Source organism: Mandrillus leucophaeus, unplaced genomic scaffold (genome assembly GCF_000951045.1).
Source record: "Mandrillus leucophaeus isolate KB7577 unplaced genomic scaffold, Mleu.le_1.0 Scaffold276, whole genome shotgun sequence".
Taxonomy (NCBI): Eukaryota; Metazoa; Chordata; class Mammalia; order Primates; family Cercopithecidae; genus Mandrillus; species Mandrillus leucophaeus.
In genome coordinates, this window is record NW_012102876.1 from 766,386 (window position 1) to 788,325 (window position 21,940).

At 37.3% G+C, this 21,940-nt stretch overlaps 1 protein-coding gene across 1 annotated transcript in view; it reads left to right on the forward strand.

Annotated features, from left to right (window-relative positions):
- The first annotated feature begins 6,455 nt into the window (after positions 1-6,455).
- GRM5 (glutamate receptor, metabotropic 5) overlaps positions 6,456-21,940 on the forward strand; it is a 610,214-nt gene continuing 594,729 nt past the window's right edge. The window contains exons 1-2 of the mRNA XM_011984895.1: positions 6,456-6,656; positions 20,404-21,264. Of these exons, the coding sequence (XP_011840285.1) occupies positions 20,604-21,264 (661 nt within the window). The 5' untranslated portion in view covers positions 6,456-6,656; positions 20,404-20,603. The remainder of the gene's footprint in view (positions 6,657-20,403; positions 21,265-21,940) is intronic.

Below are 21,940 nucleotides of genomic sequence, written 5' to 3' on the forward strand. Positions count from 1 at the left end.
ACACACACACACACACACACACACACACTCACTATATTTTGTGCGCACAAAGTGAAGAGGAATATCTCTGTGTTTGCCATAGATGTGCCAAGAGTCTGCTTGGACAGAGGACTTCGTCTTGGAAAACACTGTCTAAAGGAGTTGTAGTTCCAAAGCACTAAAAGGCTAAATACTTTTCTTACTGTATTTTTTACCAAGTATCATAACAAAAATTAATTCACAGGGTTACATTTCTAGGTCTGTCCTCCGTGAAGAATAGAAAGATGAATAAACATGGATTCATAAATAACAACTTGAGTTAAATTTCCATGGTTTGTCTAGATCTTAAATTGACGCTTTATATAAGAGTGCATAATATAAAAAAGCTTCCTATTTTTGCTATAAAATCCTTGCTGAAGATATCGAGTTTTTAGGGACCATGTATATAAGGGTCTATATAATAGTACTATCATTTAGTAACAGCAGTAATAATAAAATTCTTTCTATGAACAGACTAAATTTCTTAGATAATGATATAACTAAATATTTTCTGGTAAACCACTTTAGTCAATATGATACGAGTATTTGTCATTTCCTTTTTCTGTATGGTTTTCATTTTCCATTCTTAATAACATATATAATTGCCTCATTCACATCTAGAAAGTTGGCAGATTAAATTTAGTAAACAAAATTAGATAAAATTACCCTCATTTGGGAGTTGAACAAGCTGAGATATAGCTAAGGTTTGTCAAGCTCTACTTCATTTACCCCGATGTCTTTTCAGTTTCTAAAGCTTGGCAAATGTTTTTCTGCCTCAGAGCTTCCACATATTGTTCCCTCTGCCTGTAAACCCCCTTAATTTTCTTCCCACTCTTTAATCAGCCACCCCTTGTTGATCACACCTCTTAACTCAAACAGAAATAGAGACATGTCACATATTTTGCATAATACACTTTTTAGGTCTTGATTTAATATTTCTGCCTTAGAATTATTTTTAATGTCCAATCAAAACAAGATACCAGTTCCCCTCCTCATGCCCTACTATTCTTTATAACTGTACCTTGTTCTTCATTGTATTTCCCAAAAATTGTGACACATTAGTTAATTTATTAATGTGTTCCTTACTTTAAGCCTCACAAGGACAGGAGATGAATTCTATTTCATACATCATTGCATCCCCAACACCTAGCCATTCCTGGTACATGATAGTTTAATAAGTATTTAATAAATGGCATGAATGAATAAATTTAAACATATATGCACTCACACACATATGTAATAACTTTAACTTTTCTAAGGCCAAGCAAGTATATATTAATATTTTGTGTATCATTCTATTATAGTGCTTTGTACAGTAACTGGCAAAAAATAATAGCAATAATAGATGTTTAATGAGTTCATTAAATTAATAAAAACATTCAGAAATTTTTAAGCCACTTGTAATCTTTTATTTAATGAGCTCAGATAACCACATACTTGCAAAACATTTAGAGTTTTTATAACCCCCTTGAAGTCTAGAACATGAGCTAGCTAAGTCTGAGAATCACAAGAGCAAAAACAATGTAAGAGGTGGGTAAGTGTGCCCATATTAGGAAAAGGTGCTGTCACTCAATAGTCTTTCAGACCTCCTGCAAACATTCACATGATTTACCATCAGTGTTGCCAACTTGTACAATGAAGGGCAGCGTATAACAGCTATACCTCTATTATCATAAATATTCATTTAAATATTCTAAATATTTATTGAGAGGACTTAGGTTTTTACTCAGTGAAACCAGAAGTTACTGGAGGGATTTGATTTAAGATAAATTCTTTAAAAGATCACTCTGGATGCTGTGCTGAATATAGCCTGTACTAGTTTGGAATTTATCCCTGTAAGGCAGGTAAAAGTTGATAGTTGATGGATTCAACATGGTCTCTCTGAAGGTGGTTAGAGGTGGTAAGATTCTAGGATATATTTTAAAGGCAGAGCTAACAGTATTTCATGACAAATTCTCACATATAAGAAAGAACAGAAATGAATGGAGATTTCAAGTTTTAAGCTTTATGAATTCTGAGAATGAATGCGTTTTCCAGTCCTTTTTTTCTACTGTTCTACATAAGAATTAAAATATTTTGTTCATTAATAGCTCATCCTAAGGCAAAAGTTATACCTTTGAGCAATTTATAATCAGAACTTACTATTGGGATGTAAAACATTGTTTCTATATTCCTTTTAATTTTAGTTTTGCCTAATTCAGCACTTTACAATTAGGAGATGAAGCTGTATTTTAAAATGTCACTGAGCAATTTTAAGATTATATAATAATGTTTTCCTTCTCATCTGAAAATTTTACTATTGCTCAACATGGAGAATGTCCTTCACATTTTAGCTTTTAGAGCATAGGAAGTCGATATGTATTGGTAAGCAGGTATTACATTCAGGGAGTGCTTTGTCATTTTTTTGACATGCTTTGACATGTCATGTCATCCCACTCTTGTCATAGAACTGGGAGACAGGTGAGAAGGAAATATGTGTAGGAAATTGAAGAGTTTAAGTGACTGAGTGGCCAACATGGTAACTCCTTCTTTCCCATTCACTAATGTATTTTGATCCAGCTCCAACTGATGGAGAAAAACTGGGAGCTTGGAGTGCCCCATGCTCACTGAAAGCTAAATGTCTCATACAATGACCCAAATTTGACCTTATCTTTATTGTTAATGCCTCAGAATTGGATAAACAAATCACTTTATTCATCGGACTTAATCACATCACCAGAATCATCTAGTCATGTTACCCTCCATTTTCTTGCAAACTCACAAAAAAATAAAAAAATAAAAAAATTTTGTATTTCCTCACCTATGCCATCTTTCTATTTTCTCATCTATGCCATCTTTCTTGTTTTTTTTTTTTTTTTGAGACGGAGTCTGGCTCTGGTACCTAGGCTGGAGTGTGCAGTGGGAGTGATCTCCACTCATTGCAAGCTCCACCTCCTGGGTTCACGTGATTCTCCTGCCTCAGCCTCCCGAGTAGCTGGGACTACAGGCACCCGCCACCACGCCCAGCTAATTTTTTGTATTTTTAGTAGAGACGGGGTTTCACCCTGTTAGCCAGGATAGTCTTGATCTCCTGACGTCATGATCCGCCCGCCTCGGCCTCCCAAAGTGCTGGGATTACAGCGGTCAGCCACTGCACCCGGCCACTTAATTTTTGTTTGTTTGTTTAATTAAGGAAGCTCACTCACAGCTTTCCTGGCCTCTCTCCAAAGACTAAAATTTGTTTTGTGAATTGCGATCAAAGAAATACAAAAAGTAACAATGATCTCATCAGTAGATATGAAAATGCAAGAAGAAAGATGCTGTTGTAAAACTCAACAAGGTGTGGTGGTAGATAGATCTCTTTCTTTTTCTTGTTGTTAAATCCTGAAGCTATCAAACAATAACTTACCTTATTGACAAGGGTCTGGTGGAAAATCTAATGAGCATTAGTAATGAATGCATCAGCAACAATCCCCTTGACTTTAGTGCACTCATCTTTTAATCTTTGACCCAGCTGCTGCAAGCACCTGGTTCCCAAAATTCAGTTAGGAAAATACAATGGAAATAATAATAATAATAATAATAATAATAATAATAATACTGCAATGTCTTTCTTTTCTTTAAGCCATGCAAGTAATTTATACCAATTCCTTTTCAGAGGCAGAAATGAAGTCTGTTTTTGTATTTAAAGATAATCTCAGCATATCTGACAATCCTGGGCAGTTATGGGGGTGGTGAAGGAAGGGAAGCAAAGTCGTTTGAGAAAGTAAAGACATTAAGACATTCAACTGCCAACGAAGAATAAATTTTAACGGATGTAGGAAGAATCGTTTGTAAAAAGTGCAGACAAATGCAAAATGGTATTATTAATAAGTAACATCATTAGAGGCCGTTCTTTCTAACCACTCACACCTCTGAATCATCACGGGGTTCCCTGACTTCCTAGCTCTCTCTACCCTCCAGCAGTGACGCCCCTTCTCCCAATCATTGTCAGGGATTTAAGTGCCATAGTCAAAGAGAACCTTATTATCTACCTGCTCCCCCAGCTTCTCTCTGAGTGACACACCACCCACGCCTCCCCCGCACAGCTTTCCTCCTCCCATGGCTCTCAGAAGGAATGTGAGGAGCAGGAGAGGGAGCCCAAGGCTACCCTCGCCTGAACCCCCAAAAGACGAGGCTTTAAGACCCTTATTCACCCACTGAGTCTATGCCTTGGCGGTTCTGCCAACCCCCGCCGCGCGCTGCGGGAGTGTAAGCCAGTCCTGCGCTGCGCTTCCAGCTGCGTCTGCCCGAGCGCGGCACGTGCTCCCGGCGCTGGCGCGAGAGAGCGAGCGCCACCGCCGCGGGCCCCGCAGCCGTTCTGCCTGCTGTCACCGCTGCCTCCATCGCCGACACTAGCGCTCCAGCTGCAGCCAAGGCCGCTACGAGAGCGCAGAAAGCCCTCGAGGAGCGGCTGCCTGGGGGCGCAAGGCTCAGGGCGCGCACCTGGTAAGCACAGCGCCTTTTTCTTTCTCTTAGCTGTAGTTACCACGGATATAGGATACCGCTGGAGCCCCTCCCCCAGTGCAGGGATGGAGAGCGATCAGGAGAGGGGCGGGAGCTGGGGCTTAAAAGACCCAGGAGGGCAGGTGGTGGGCAGGTGGAGGACTGGTGGAGCCAGGAACGCTAGGAGGTCCTGCAAGTTTAGAAAAGTCACCCTGCAAGGACGTGTGCTGTGTGAATCAGACATAAATTTAAGTCAGGAGCCTGGGCTACCGCGGCATAGCTCCAATGGGAGGTTTATGAAGATCATTTTGCTTTTATTTGCATAAGTGAGGGATTTAAGTGGGCTTGTTTCCATAGAAAACGAACTAAAAAAAAATCAGAGGAGGAAAAAATAAAGATCCGAGCCAAAGGATACGTTTGGATCTCTCTCTCTCTCTCTCTCTCTCTCTCTCTGTGTGTGTGTGTGTGTGTGTGTGTGTGTCTGTCATACCGATACATGTGCACGAAAGGCATGGATTTAGGAAGGGAGAGGGGCTCCTCTATCTTTGAGCCCATTAGGTGTTTGGGGGAGCTAATAAGAGCAGTTGCTGGTGCTTCACCCCAAAAAGAGGCAGAGAAGAAGGGACCCTATTGGGTGTAAATGTCAGTGTTCCATTTCTAAAAGGACTACAGTACTAGGAGGGAGAGGTTTTCTAGAACTGTGGGTCATGTAAAGATGGTACACCTGCAACTCTGGACCTATAAACTCAAGTTCATATACTCCCAGTGGAGCCGGGAAGACATGTTTACTCTTCGTGCCTGTATGGAACTTTGACAGAGGATAATCTCACACACACACACACACACACACACACACACACACAGAGAGAGAGAGAGAGAGAGAGAGATAATGAAAGAACGAAATAAATGAATAGAGGGAGGAGAAGGGAGCTGAATATGACTGAATAGGCTGAGTGGGGTAGTAGAAAGAACAAGAACAGGGTGATAGGGTTTGGCATCACTGCGTTCATTCATTTCTACCCTAGGTAGTTCCTGGACTAATCTCTAGAAAAACATGACCTTGAACAAGCCCCTTAACCTTCATGTACTCAATTTCTCTACTGAACAATGTAGAGGATATTCTGCATTTCGGGACATGAAGGTCCCATGCAGTAGTGTTGATGTATGTGTTTGAAGATCTGCATACTAAGAAGTAAGAACACTCATAAAATATGGATAAAGGAAGCTTCAGGGGATTCTTCCTCAAAGTACTAAAGGCAGTTGGCAAGATCCTGACTGTGCTGTCAGGATAATGAATGCTGAGAGGTCTCTGGAAATGACTGAGGAAAATCCGACCTCCAGCCTGCAGCTCAGTGAACTTGGAGTTCTGAGAGCTGTTTAGAAATGTTCAGATCCAGTCTAAAGTCATACGCTATTTTTAAGGTTAGCATTGAGGAAGGTTTGGTGGCAAGGAAAATAAGTGCCAATCCAGTTTAAAGGTTAGGTAGTCAGGGCAGCAAAAAGAAGGTTTTAGAGTAAAACATAAATGCAATGTAATCTGGGCAGAGGGGTTAGGAAGAAAAAGATAATGGATATTCCTCCTGAGACAAGCATGTCTATACTCCTGGGAGTCAACTGGGACTTACCATGTCCTTGACACTCCTTCCACCTGTCTGAGGAAGGCACAGGTGCCCTTTCTCACTCAATACAGGCTTATTCTTAGAATTTAGGGATCTGTATCCCAGGTGCTGAGATATGACGGTAAACATGTGAAAACTAAGTCCTGGGAGTGCCTCCAACTCCCTTGCCATGTGAGCATCTGTTTGCAGAGCTGGTCTACCCATCCAGATTCACCCAGGAGTCTGTGTTCCTAAAGGAACTCACTGTGCCACTTGGTGGCACCAAAAAGTTGCGCAAAGAACTCTTCTCTATAAATACAAACTACCACCCCTCCCTCCTCCGCTCTCTCCCCTTCCCCCCTTCCCCCCTTTCTCAGTAGCGGGGAGATTGCTGCACAAGCCGCCCTCAGCTCGGCTGTTCTGCGCACGCTGAGCGGAGGGGATGAGCTTGAGATCATCTTGGGGGGGAAGCCGGGGACTGGAGAGGCCGGCTCTGCCCCGCTGATCCCTGTGGCCCAACTTTTCGGGGGGCTAGCTAGACCGAGTCTCACTGCTTGCTGCGCAGCCAACAGGGGGGTAAGCTTGCTAAGTGTCTGTGTGCCCAAATGTTCCCTGGCCAGAGAAGGATTTAGGATCTATAAGCTTGCTGAGTAGCTCATAGTTTTATTGGGGGAGGGGGACGCGGGTGGAGCGGGGGTGGCCAAAGCCGACAAGATTCAAGTCTACTCCATTTGCGAACAGCCTTAATTAAACCTGTTGGGGAAAAAGGCGCGAGCAATGGGGTGAAGGAGGGAAGAGCTGCAAGGGTTGAAAAGGGGATTCTGCATGCCTTCGCATCCGAGTTCCCGCTCTCTAAGGCCAGGTGCGCGTGGTTTCGAATGCAGAGTGTGCTCCCGCAAACCACCCGAGGGCTCGGAATTGTGAGAAGCAAAGGTGGAGAGGGAAAGAGGACAGAGAATTGCTTTTCAATAGATCGGTTAGCGGTCGCATCCTGGCGCCTGCTGCAGGAAGAGGGGGGACAGCGGGTGGTGCTGAAAGCACATCTCTTTCACTCAGGCTATATTGCCTCTCTTTGAAACCAGCCTGAGCCCTCCCGCTCTTTCCTCTTCCATGGATTTGTCTTTCCCCTCGAACACAAAGCCTGCTAGTTATCCCACGGCGGGAGCATGATCAGCATGCCAAGGAGGAAGCCCAGGCTACAGCGACTTAGGGAAGAAAACCCAGGGCAGGCCCATGAGTGTGGAGGCTAGCCGGTGACCCGAGCCTAACATGCATTAGGACCTCTCCAGGGAAGTGACAGGTCCACCTGGAAGGCTCTTTCACCTGGTACTTGAATTTACAGCTGCCCTCATTTCCCTTCAGAGGAGTTGCTGTGTGGAAGGGAGATTTAGGAAAGGATAACAAGCGCTTGTGCTTATTTAGACACAATCTTGATGCTGCCTTAGTTGGACTGTAACATCGAGTAACCAAGCAGATAGGTTCTCCAACACTTTACTTTTCAATAAGCAATTGATACAGACCAGTGAAAAGGCAGCTTCTCCTATTCACCTTCTCCATTCGCTACATGGTATTTCATTGTTCAGAGTTTCTCAGGACAAAGCTAGAGCTAATTTGTGTCTCTAATGCTGGGCACTGGCCATTTGAAGCAGCCAAAGGTGCATTGACCAGGACTACGTGCAGCCCTTCCTCCAGTGGGACATAAGCAGGGGTTTTCTGTGGAAGTCGTAGTTGCATGACATTCTACTGTCAGCTATGGAGCGTTCAGGTATGCTACCTATTGTTAGGTGTGCTTTTTGCTGTTTTCTTTATGGAGTGCAGGGAGTTTTCTCCTTTAATTTCTCAGTTCCGTCAATGTAATTACACATGTAAGAATCCATTGTGGCTATTTCTGTCCTTTATGCATGTTTATTTCAATTTAAAAAGGCCCTTGGTTTGGGACTTGAAAATACTGCATCCTGATCTCATTGGGTTAGTAGTGTGTACCCCATCAATTTCCAGCCTTCTCCCCGTGAAACCTCGTCAGCACTCTGGACAGATCTTTCAAGCTTTCTTAGGAAAAAAATATACATAGCACTTCCTAAATATCAGCTTCTCTTAAGAGAAAAAGCTTTCCCTAGTCATTTACACTCCACATGACAAAATATACAATCTAGATATTTTAATTGCACCCCCTAGAGGTTTGTGCTATCACATGGGAATGTTTTGGCTGTGGGCTATACACTCACAAAAAGCCCAAACTCTTCAATGTTCACTTATGAAAGAATATGTCGAGATTATTTGGGAGAGGAAGATGGTATTTGAATAATCCAAGTTTTTCACTTGACTTCCATAGGTAGACACAGACCTTTACTATCACTTTGTAGTATACCTTATGGACATGATGACAAACACCCACGGGGAAATTGAAAAATTCACTCATATCTATTTTATCCAAGCAGCACAAACTATCCAGACTTTGGGAATACTTGATTAACTACATACCATTTTTAGTTTGGGTTCTGATCATTAATGTTGTTGTGTTTCATGATAAAATGACTTATATCATTAAAGATGCTCACTTTTGTGACTAAAGCATTTTAATAATTCTACTTTTCTTATTTCTTTCCAAAACCCATTTAATATTTTATAGGAGTCTTACTATATTGTCTTTTACAGAGTGATAATTTTAGTTAGAGAAACTAAATTAAGTGTCAATGAAAGGTAGGTGATACTACAAGCAGAAAATGTAAGATGAGGTTAATCATTAAAAATATTTTTTTGTATACCAATTTTATCCCAGGTTTTCTACCCTCATGGGATGAAGACAGAGCTATATCCAAATATTTTAACTTACACATACTTATTATATTATATATATGTACATGTGAGGTATTTTTATGTATATGTCTATAGGTAGATCATGTATGAACCAACTTTATAAAATATTAGATACTACCTTTATATATGTTGATATATATATGTTATATGATAAAGCTGATTTGGTTTGTATCAAGGTTGGATATATTGAAGATGTATTATTACAAAGCAGGAAGATTCTGCAGTTTAGAAATATGTGTTATATTCATATTCAGAGAAATATTAATTCTAGTCCTGATGCATCATTTAGTTGTCATTTTAGTCAGTGAATGAAGCTTAGGAGAACATAAGAAGACAGGAACATGAAAATAAATATTTTTAGTGCGTGATGTATTTATATAACCCAAGAAAAGAAACTTCAATTTTGATGTTTGAATTTTCAATTATTTGTAAATCAGATAATATCTTGTTATTCCTTTATCTTAGTTGTTTAAAATGTGTTTCTAAAAAGCATTAAGGCATAGGCTTGCTTTCATTTCCTTTAAATCCATAGAAAGGAGATTAAAATCTATATTTTACCAGTCCAAATCATATTTTAACTATATATAACTTTTGTCAAAAGGGCCACCAGGCAAAAGTCTTGGTGCAGACTCATCCCTGCGCTAATAACTACTATTTATTAAGCACATCAGGCATCATGCTAAGCACTAGGTATGTTATTTTATTTAATTATCATATCAACAATATAAGGCATTATTTGTTTTTCCTTTTCTGTTATAAAAACTAAGCTTTTTATTCTATTGTCAAAAAACAGTGCGTAGTTTATGCAATGTTCTCTGTGGGTCAGACACTTTATTTGTGCAATTAATTATACTCATTCAGTAACATGTACTGCTATAACCCATCCCCCATTTTGAAAATAAGAAAAAATATTTCACTCATATATATGTGTGTGTATATGTATATATGTATCTTTTACCATATATGTAAAAAGAGAGAAATAATGGGAACATATATACATATATATGCAAAAGAGAGAGATTTGATTTGTTTGGCACTAAAACTTACCCTGTTTCCATTGTATTGAGCTGCATTACTCTGTGGTGTGGCTAAACACTAAACATCATGGGATTATTTTATTGTGGTTGCCAGTGAGTTGTGGTATGATTGGAAGTACAGGTCCTGGCTTCAAATTGCCTGAGTTTGAATCTCAGCTTTGTGGCTTACTACTTATGTGACCTTAGGCAAGTTACTTAAATTTATGTACCTCAGTTTCATTATTTTCAAACTGGGGGATGGGTTATAGCAGTATATGGCATCGAGTGAATATGATGAATTAATTGCACAAATTTAAAAAAAATAGGTGCAGAAAACCACCATGGCAGACATAGACGTATGTAACAAACCTGCATGTTCTGCACATGTACCCTACATTTTTAGAAGAAATAAAGAGAAAAATAAATTAAAATTAAAAAATAAAGTGTCTGATCCATAGTGAACAGAGCATAAACTATCAATCCTACCCAGGCCTTTGGATGTCCAGTTTTCTGCGTTTCCTGTGTTATTACATTTAGTGTTCAACTAGCCTATGGATTGTGTTTTATTTTTATTTTTTGACTTTAATGATAAAATGTAATACTAAAATAGATTAAATAACTTGTCCAATGTCCCATGGTACAAACAAAGGTGACAGAGCAGGTATTTAAATCTAGGATCATCTGATTTCCAAACTTTTACTCTTATGATACTGACCTACAGCTTAGACACATATATCAATTTTTTGAATTCTACTAATTTTGAGTCGGCAGCCCTTCCTCTACAAGAGAATGTGCAAATGTTTATTTTTCTCATATATTCAAGAATATTTGAAAATGTGCAAATGCTTGAAGATAATCAGAAATCAAAATGATACATAATTGCTGTCTCAAATATCTCCTTTTTTAGTCAGACTGTAGAAGAAGTGTAAAGGAAAGACATATGCAAAAATATATTTTATGCATATATGATTTTTATTGGTCTTGCAAATATATCAGATTCAAGAAAAACTCTCTAATGATTAGCTGTTCATAATAATTCTGGTTCAGGTCATGGGTTTTAAAATTTTGAGTATAAATGTTCTGAGGAAAATGAAAACTTGTAATCACAATGATAATAGTGAGCACTTTAATAATGCAACCTTCTTACAGTCATTATATTTTACAGAAGAATGATAAAAATACTTTTTAAAAAATGATTTGTCTAAATGCATAGTAATGTAGAATTATTCAAAGATATAGAAGTAAATAATACACTATTATATCATTTGTTTAAAAATAAGTAAAATTTTAAAAATCAATGTGTAAATTACTTTATAAAGTTATCATTCTCTTGTTAAATTTATAATGAACTTTGCATTTCATATCAAAAGCAGCCTTTGAGTTTGGGAAGTATATTGTAGGATACTCTCCTCACATTCATTTCTTGTAATTTGTGATACTTAGAACTATGCATATTTAATGTAAGGCAATATAAACCTTGACTCTTACAGTTTAAATTTGTCTTTCTCAAATTGAAATTTCTACCTTTTAAACAAGATAATACAGACAAATAACTACATAAACATTGAGTAAGGAAGCCTATTTCAACCTTCTCTCCTTAGCATTATTTGGAAGTTTCAGGTAGAGGCTTTGTAAGACTGATGTGTCCTGATGATTGGCTCTTAGTTATGCTTTTCTTTCATGATTACGTCAACCTTGCCAGGATAACTTTAATGTAAATTAGTGTTTTTCAACTGGAACTGACTTTACATACAGGAGACATTTGCTAATATCTGAGGATATATTTGTTTATCAGAGCTGGGAGGGGATGGCATTGTCATCTAGTGAATAGAAACCAGGGGTGCTGCTAAACAACCAACAGTGCACAAAAAACATCCACCCACAACAAAAGATTATCCAGTCCAAAATGTCAATAGTGCTCGGGTTGAGAAACTCTTATCTAAATGATGCTAGGAAACAGAGTTTCCAATATTTACTTGATTTGTTTGTATGCTTTCTGATGAATTTGTGGACATTACATAAGAATTTAATGGAAAGCAGGATCTCCAAAATGCTTTGCAACCAATGCATAAGGTTTGAATAATCAATTCATTTGTTTTTTGGGGGAGATCTCATGATTTGTTTATAAGTATGGGCTTTAGAGCCAAATGTAGTTGGATTCATGTCCTGATTCTGCCATTTATTATAGGTTTGATACTTTGGATAAGATTCTTGACCTCTAAACTTCAATTTCTAGAGGCAGTAACATAGGTATTAAATATACCTACCTTACAGGGTTTTTGTGAGACTTACATCAAATAATTATTATACATTATTTAGCAGAAAGAAGGCACTTGATAAATATTATCTATTAATACATGTGGAGATCAAGTTATAGAAAGGTAAAACCACAGTCTCAAGCATTTGATGATAGGTAATATATAGAATAATGCTTTACAGTCTTCAGAGGTATACCCTTAATAACGAGAAATCAGCTGAAGGCTACAGGATGGGTAAAAGTGTAAAATCCCTGCTTTATAATTAAATTGACACTAGTTAACTGTGGATTGCATCATTTTTATTGCTTTGCTGCAGAAGGCTGTTCCAGGTCTTCATAGACTACTAAACCACTTGTTTAAATGATTTACAGTGATTTAGTGAGTTTTTTTCTACTGCCAGAACTTTTTAATTAATGGATAAAATTACAGATTTCATCTTTGTACAATAGTGTTTTATGGCCCTTTTTTTTTTTGTTGAGGGGGTTTCAGTTAAAATGTGGCCTATGCTTTGTGGGGCTAAACAGTGGATGCTGCATTTTCTTGTTTACAAGGTCACAAATGTGTGATTGAGATAGTAATGACAATAGAACTTTGCTTAGACTACAGGGTTCTCTGTATCATTGCACCTCAGAATATCTCTTATCTATGGTATGCACTTATTTTCAGAAAAATGTATCAGATGCGTTGATGGCATTTGCAATATTGACACCCCTGACTGTTTGTGATGAGGCCACTGAACAGGCAGAAGAAATCATTTTAGTGTTGAATCCTGAGCTGTGTGATTTGCTTGTGTGGAGATTAAGTTATATAAGAGACATCTGTGCCAGAAAGATGGTCAGTATTTTAGAAGATTGTTGAAAATAAAGGACAATGTGAGCTGTGAATCTGATTAGAGTGTAGATTGCAATTTATGGCAAAGTCTACCTATCAATATCTCTTTTTTGTATTCATTTAGGATATAACATGAGAGTGTGTGGTTACCTGATGCAAAATACTTTTATATGTATTTAAAATATGTCTATTGTTTTCTATAATGTGCTAGTAATTAATTTACTATGCTAAGGACCCAGAAAAATAACACTCAATAAAGCATACTTCTGAAAATAAGTTCTTGAGCTAATATACTATATAATCAAACTATTAATACATTTACCCACCTTTTAGTGAATTAAATGTCACCATATTATTAGATTGTAGGTCATAACATTTTAAAAGCTTTTTTATCATTACAAGAATTAATGCCTCCCCATTATCTATAGCATAAACCTGCCTCTTTATTTCTACTGACATATTATCCCTACCATCTAAAAGCTATAAACTAAAGAAAATAATTTTTCTTTGAGACTTTATTTCCTAATATAAGAAATAGGGGTTATTAGATATTTCTAGAAGTATCATTTTTAGGTAGATGTGAGATCAAGTATGAAAAAAGGGTCTTTACATTGGAAATAAAGTATTATGGTATTTTTCTTTGTCTTTTCTTTTGCTAGGCACATGTTAAAATAATGAATGAATCTTGTGGTGAGATTGCACAGGAGAAATCTCACCACAGAGAGAAATGTCCTTACCCAGGAACTTATTTAGAAGCAGGAGAGCGTAGGTCCTCACAGAAAGAATATTGGATAGTTCTCAGAATTGATTATGTTAATGAGACAGATCTGGGAGTGAATTTGATATCATCTTTTATACTCTACATTCATCAATTGTAAACTATGAGAAACGTTAATGCCAGAAATACCATCTTTAGATAATTGTGCTACAAAAATACTTTCAAAAGCAAGTAAAATGCAACATTATGATATTAAGACAAATCTATAAATAACCTTAATATCTAACAATAAGAAATAATTAAATATTGGTACACACATGTAATTGAATGCCATGAAACTGATAAAATTCAATAAATGTTCTAAATGTGACTCCTGACTCTGCTACTACTCACTTGCTTGGGAATCCTGGCCAAGCCTCTGTACCTCTTTGAGCCTCAGTTCCTTTCTCTGTAAAATGTGCATACAAAACTTATTTTACAGTTAGTATGACTTGCACTTACCATATCTTCAATCCAACCACTGTCATCTCTCTCACCTAAGTTAGTGCAAATTTCCTAATTGCTACTCGTTTTCTGCTTTTGTGCCCTTATTCTTGTTAAAATTTTAGGCAGAATGTGTTTCTCCTCTGTTAGAATCCTCCCAGGAAAACGTTCTCATGAAATGTTAAAGCCAAAGTCTTTTAAAGTCCAAATAGGCTCAACATCACCACATTATCTCTTGTTTTCCATGTCTTCCTTTCTCTGCATTTTAACTTTTCTACAGCCACACGAGCCTGTTTGCTACTCCTCAGCACACTAAACGTAAGTCTGTCTTAGAGGCTTTGTATTTGTTTTATCCTTTAACTGGAATGTTGTTTTTCTAGAGATCTGCATGACTCATTCATTTAATTCTTTTGGCTATTTACTCAAATGTTATTTTTTCAGTTTATGCTTCTTTGGCCACATTACTCAAAATTTCATATATCTCTGGCACTTTCTATACTGCTTCACTGCATTTTGTTTTTTGCTTTTTAAACACTCGCCACCGTGTAGCACACAATATTTTACATATTTATTTTGTTTGTTGTCTGGCAAAATCCCTTAGAGTATAGGCTCCATAATGATTTGAATTTATATCTATTTTGTCCATAACTGGGTCCCTGGGGCATAGAAGGGTGTTGGTACAGAATAGTTACTCAATAAACATTTATAGGAAACATATGAGTAATGCTGATAGATTTGATGTATTCCTTTCAGGTCTATTTGGAATTTATACTCCATGAATTTCTTGCATTTTGATTGCACATAAGATGACTTTCTATTTAGCCTTATAAAATCTGAGTAATAGCACAGTTCTTTCGCATTTCTATGTCATAATTTTTTTAAGTATATTCCAGGTATCTAAGTTCATAGCTATTATGTGCCTCATCAGATTATAAAGCAATTACTGCAGTAATTGCAGTATAAAGCAGTAATTGCTTTATAATCTGATGAGCTGTAATTTGGGATGGATATCAGGGCAATGTAAATATACTTGTACTAGATAACCTATACACTGCACCTTCTGTGTTTCTATGTGCTGAATCATCTTTTCCCTGGAATGCTCTTTACTGTATAGTTTGAAAGGCAACTCCTGTAAGATTCTATATCTCTGGGATGTTCAAATTGTGTCTGGGTGGCCCTTCTCATTTTCATGGACATTGGTAATATCTTATATTTTTTTTTTGGTAGGAAGGGGCTGTGAAGCAGCAAGGAATAGTTAAAACAATTTGTTATAAATCAACAGGCATAGGCATAAATTCCAGCTCCATTATTTTCTAAGTGTTCAGCTAGTTTTTAACTTATCAAAACCCATTACATCATTTGTAAAACGAAGGTAATAATTCAGTTCAAACATCCCAAATTCAAAAATTGAAAATCTGAAATGCTTCAAAATTGCTGGATTTTTGAGTACCCGTGTGACACTCAAAGGAAATTCTTATTGGAATATTTCCAGTTTCAGATTTTAGGATTTGGAAAACGCTCAAGCAGTAAGTAAGTATAATGTAACTATTCTAAAATCTGAAAGATTCTGAAATCTGAATATTGGTCCTAAGCATTTTATGTAGGGGTTTTCAGCCTGTACCTACATTTTAGGGTTATTGTAAGGATTATTGGTATACATTTGCCACACTTACAGACACTCTCAAAGACATAGCCATTGTGTCAGAAATCTTCAGGGTATATAGCGTGTACATGGAATATAGTATCTTCCATGTGAATCAGATACATTTTTTTCTCTGAAATATGTAAGCCTTTTATGTGTCTTTAAAAATAAAGTACCTAAAACATTCTCTTTTGGCCTCTATGACATCACATACTCTCACTTTACCTTCTTTTTGGGTTGCCTCCTTTTCATAGCTGGCTTTTCCCAAACCTGGCCCCTCAGCAGAGCTTACTTTTTAGCTCTACCTTTGCAATATTTATACTTCCTCTCCAGGTGATTTCATGCATTCTAAATATTTTGTATATTGATGACCCTCAATTTACATCTCTAAACCAAAACTCTCCCCTGAGTCCAACCTTACATATTCACTTTCCTGTTTGACATCTTTACTTGGATACCTCCAAAGCATCTAAAATTTTGCATTTTCAAAAGATCATTAATTTTCTTCTGCCCCTCACCTGTTTATGTACTAGTCTATCCCATCTCTACTAATGCTGTCAAAATGCACTAGGCTCTCAAACTGGAAGCCTCGGAGTAGACCCTGATTCCTCTCTCTACCTTACTACTCACATCTAGTCCATCAGCAAGTACTGTTGATTCAACTTGGAAAATATGTCTGACTGTGACCACTTCTCTTCATATCTACTGTCACCAGTCATAGAGAAGTCACCATCATTTCTTGCTAGATTATTACAGCTTTCCTTATAAGATTTCTTCAATTGATTATCCAGAAAAATGAGCAGCCAGAATAACCCTTTCTAAGACTAAATTGTGCCAGTCATTTGCTTAAATCTCCTCAATGACTTTCTGTTGTACGTAACATTATTATTACTTTTTTTTTTCTTGAGACGGAGTCTCACTCTCTCACCCAGGCTGGAATGCAGTGGCACCATCTTGGCTCACTGCAGCCTCCTCCTCTCGGGTTCAAGCGATTCTCCCGCCTCAGCCTCCCAAGTAGCTGGGATTACAGGTGCTTACCACCACATCCAGCTAATTTTTCTATTTTTGGTAGAGACGGGGTTTCACCATGTTTGTCAGGCTGGTCTTGAACTCCTGACCTCAAGTGAACTGCCAGCCTCGGCCTCCCAATGTGCTGGGATTACAGGCATGAGCTACCATGCCTGGCCAACATAAAAAATTTTTGTAAGAGCCTACAACATCTTACATGGCCTGGACCTTTATTGTCTTTCCATCTTCACCTCGTATCACCATCCCTCCCATGTTCTTCATGTTCTAGTCATGCATTTTACATGACTGGCTTTTTTTCATTCTTCTGTCTCTTTTTCTTTTTTCTTGGAGATGGAGTCTTGCTCTGCCACCTAGGCTGGAGTGTAGTGGCGTGATCTCTGCTCACTGCAAGCTCCGCCTCCCAGGTTCACACCTTTCTCCTGCCTCAGGTTCCTGAGTAGCTGGGACTATCTTTTCTTTTGTTAACTTTAATTTTAAGTTCAGGGGTACATGTGCAGGTTTGTTACATAGATAAACTTGTGTCATAGGGATTTGTTGTACATATTATTTCGTCACCCAGTTGTGAAGTCAAGTATCCACCAGTTATTTTTCCTGATCCTCTCTCTCCTCCCACCCTCCAGTAGGCCCCAGAGTATGTTGTTCCCCACTATGTGTACATGTGTTCTCATCATTCAGTTCTGACTTATGTGTGAGAACATGCAGTATTTGGTTTTCTGTCCCTGTGTTAATTTGCTGAGGTTAATGGCCTCCAGCTCCATCCATGTCCATGCAGAAAACATGATCTCATTTTTTATGGCAGTATAGTGTTCCATGGTGTATATGTACCACGTTTTCTTTATCCAGTCTATCACTGATGGGCATTTAGATTGATTTTATGTTTTTGCTATTGTGAATAGTGTTGCAATGAACATATGTGTGCATGTGTCTTTATAATAGAATGATTTATATTCCTTCGGGTATACACCCAGTAATGAGATTGCAGGGTTGAATAGTATTTCTGCGGTGGGAGTATAAATTAGTTCTATCATTGTGGAAGACAGTGTGGTGATTCCCCAAAGACCTAAAGACAGAAATACCATTTGATCTTTACTTTTCTTTGTATTCATCAGGTTTCAGCTAAAGTTACCCTTTAGAATACCAATATGTAAGGCCCACAAGTATAGGGCGCTTGTATATTTTGCTTACTCTTGAATATTCAATTCCCAGGACAGAATAATAGCATATACATACTATAAATATTTGTTAAATGAGTTAATGAATAGATGAGGCATGTTAGGTGCTCAAAGAAAGATAATAATGATACTTACCAATGAATATTATTACACTTCTTTTTTACATTACTCTCTTTCACTAAATAGTTAATAATTTTTTGTTAAATGAAATAAGTAACAAATTTCACATAACTTCAAAAGGCAATATTTTAGTGTTTTAATATATATACTGTATCTCAATATGTAGGGGTTTCATAAAACAACTTAAATGAATAAAATGCATGGGATTGATATTTCAGCTACATGAGCTGACGGGACACTAGGTCTTTCATATCACTTTTATGTTTTCACATAAAAAATGAGTCCTGTTTTGTTATTGGTTCACTCACTAATATTCTGATTTAATCAGAAATTGTGCTTTCTTTAACTTCAGATTTTTCTTTTTGTCTATAGTAGAATTCACATGACCGTGAGAATAATTATTTTAGATTTTGGGTCTAAGGAAAGTGAAAGAAAGATTTGGTAGTATTCAAATGATTTGCCAATGACAAAACTAACATTAGTCTTCATTTGTTCCTCCGTGTCTACAATGCCAACTTTTGTACCAAAACTATTTTTTTCTATATATTCCCAAATGTCTAGTTATTCTGCAACATCTGATTATTTGATGAAATATTAAAAATTTAAGCTTTTGTCGCTGTACAGAGGAAGCCTTTCTCTGTTGCCATAGGAAACAGTAGAAGGAAATAGTGAAAATGCTGGTAGGAGGGATTAGAAATATGATTCAAGTTATGTTTGTTTTGTGTCTGGTCTTAAATTTTTGTAGATTTGACGACCTTTGAAACCATTAGTATTCTTGTAAAAGTGCGATATTTGCATACATTCCTGAAGAAACATCACCTGTTTTTGAAAGTCGGTGATTAAAAAGATAGTCACTTTAAAATAATTTGAGATCCTTGGCTGGCAAAGTTGATAACAAAATAAGTCTCTTACACAATTCCCCTAAGTTATCAAATCACTAATTTGTCAGTTATCTTTTACAAATTATGCTAGAATTTGCCATAGAAAATTTGGGACAAAATTTCTTTCTTCCCAGGAATTTAAATTGAAATAGATGATGACATTCACAGCTATACTAAATTTCTACCTGGCAGAATAGTTCCAAACATACATCCTTTTAGACTTTTGAGCCTTAGTGATGTGGAATCTTTTTCTGGATCAGGGCTAGAGGACTGATTACTGTGAATTTTATTACAAGACTCTGTAATTACTTTGAAGTCTCTCTGGAGGACCAAGTAGGTTGCCAGAGAATTTTCTGTCCTCACGACCTAGCCACAGAATGCCCTTGAAAATTTAATAACAAAAAGATGTCGTTTTGAAAAAAAAAATATATATATACCCTGTTTAATTTATAAAGCATTTATTTAGTTGATATCTTGTATTGATTCACATAGGGGACAGCCTAGCACATAGTATCCCCATTTTTCAGGTGAGCAAATTCTGGTCCCGAGAGGTTAAACAGTTTACTAATACTTCTTAATAGAAGAACAGGGATTGAAATGTGAATATTATTTTCTCTAAAAATTGGTGCTAATTTGACACTTCCTTGCTGCCTATTTGGGGGACATTGTACTCTATAATTTCCAAACCTTTTCCTTTCTCTTCTACAGTTTGTTTAACATGAAACATCCACCTTTCTTCATTTGTTTTTGTTATATCTTTCACAATAATTAGACACAATACTTATTTATTCCTGGGAAGATTATTCAACTTGTTTGACATTGCATTTGGAGAGAGATTATGTGGGGTATTTTTGAAAAGATAATTTTATTTTTGTAATTGCATAATTAATTACATGCTCAATGCTAAATATTTCAAAAGAAAAGAAAGCATAATGAAAATTTAACAACAGTTAGCCACACTTTCATTACCGAGAGATCACCAATGTTTAATATTTTGGGGTGCATACTTCTTGAAGTTTTCTGTTCCTGGTGTAGTTTTGCTTCTAGGATGCTCTGTCATCTCTGCCTGAGAGTACAGTACAGTTCTGACTGCGACACACAAGGTTTGGTTTTGTGTATTGCAGGTGAACAAATAAAGACTATTACTCTAAGCAAGGCAGGGTCAAGAAGCTACATCAGCTACTTCATCAAATCATAAAGGAAGCAGACAAAGGAAAGTCAGAAACATTTTTGAATTATTTTTTCTTTGTTATCTGCATCATCAAAATGTTTTTTCTGCTAACATGTATTATAGAACTTCCTCAAACTAGTTGCACTTATGTTTGTTAAAGACCCATGTTATTATTTTTTTTTCAGGTTTAGAAGATCGTGACCACATGGATCATCTAACTGAATGGTACATGGGGACACAATGGTCCTATAGAGAATATATGTGAATTGTTGGCTAATTTCTTGATTTGCGACTCAACATAGGACATCGCTTGTTCATATCTATCAGAACACTCCTGAATTTTCCCCACCATGCTATCTTTATTAGCTTGAACTCCTTCCCTAAAATGGTCCTTCTGTTGATCCTGTCAGTCTTACTTTTGAAAGAAGATGTCCGTGGGAGTGCACAGTCCAGTGAGAGGAGGGTGGTGGCTCACATGCCAGGTGACATCATTATTGGAGCTCTCTTTTCTGTTCATCACCAGCCTACTGTGGACAAAGTTCATGAGAGGAAGTGTGGGGCGGTCCGTGAACAGTATGGCATTCAGAGAGTGGAGGCCATGCTACATACCCTGGAAAGGATCAATTCAGACCCTACGCTCTTGCCCAACATCACACTGGGCTGTGAGATAAGGGATTCCTGCTGGCATTCGGCTGTGGCCCTAGAGCAGAGCATTGAGTTCATAAGAGATTCCCTCATTTCTTCAGAAGAGGAAGAGGGCTTGGTACGCTGTGTAGATGGTTCCTCCTCTTCCTTCCGCTCCAAGAAGCCCATAGTAGGGGTCATTGGGCCTGGCTCCAGTTCTGTAGCCATTCAGGTCCAGAACTTGCTCCAGCTTTTCAACATACCTCAGATTGCTTATTCGGCAACCAGCATGGATCTGAGTGACAAGACTCTGTTCAAATATTTCATGAGAGTTGTGCCTTCAGATGCTCAACAGGCAAGGGCCATGGTGGACATAGTGAAGAGGTACAACTGGACCTATGTATCAGCTGTGCACACAGAAGGTAAGTTTTCTTTGCATACATCGAGTATCTATTATTATACACTCAACGGTTAAAATTTCAAGTTTGGGAAGACTAAACTATTCCTAATTATTTTGGATATTTTGAATTGTCCCAGTTATAACAGTACTATAAGAACAGACTGGATGACATATATCTAGAGAGACATAGACTTAAACTACAAGAGGGTGTATGTGGCCGATATTTGGTTAAATATAATTTTGTTTTAATTGTGAATTACATTATTTCCTTCTGCTATACTGATGCTGTATTATACTTCTGATATAATGATCTTTCTATAGTCATTACTAGAGGTTTTTAAGTCTCTATATCTTCATTGTACATCTCATATTTTTGTCATTTCAAGATTGTTCTAGGTGCCTATTGTTTCTAATAGTTAAAGCAAGGTACACATAAATATACATTGCACTGAAGGTAGTAGCCAGCTCTAACCTAGGTATGTTGTTATAGAGAATTACCAAAAAGTTTAGTCTTACAGCTATTTTTTCAGAAGAATTCATGGTCAAATCCAAAATGGAGATAAATTAATTTTATCTTTGTGTAGAACATATTTGAGAAGTATAATTTTAAATAATTCAACATGTTTGCTTTAAAATGTATTGCTTCTTGATGCTCCAATAATAGTGAGGAAAGAAAAATCTGACTGATGCTTTATAAC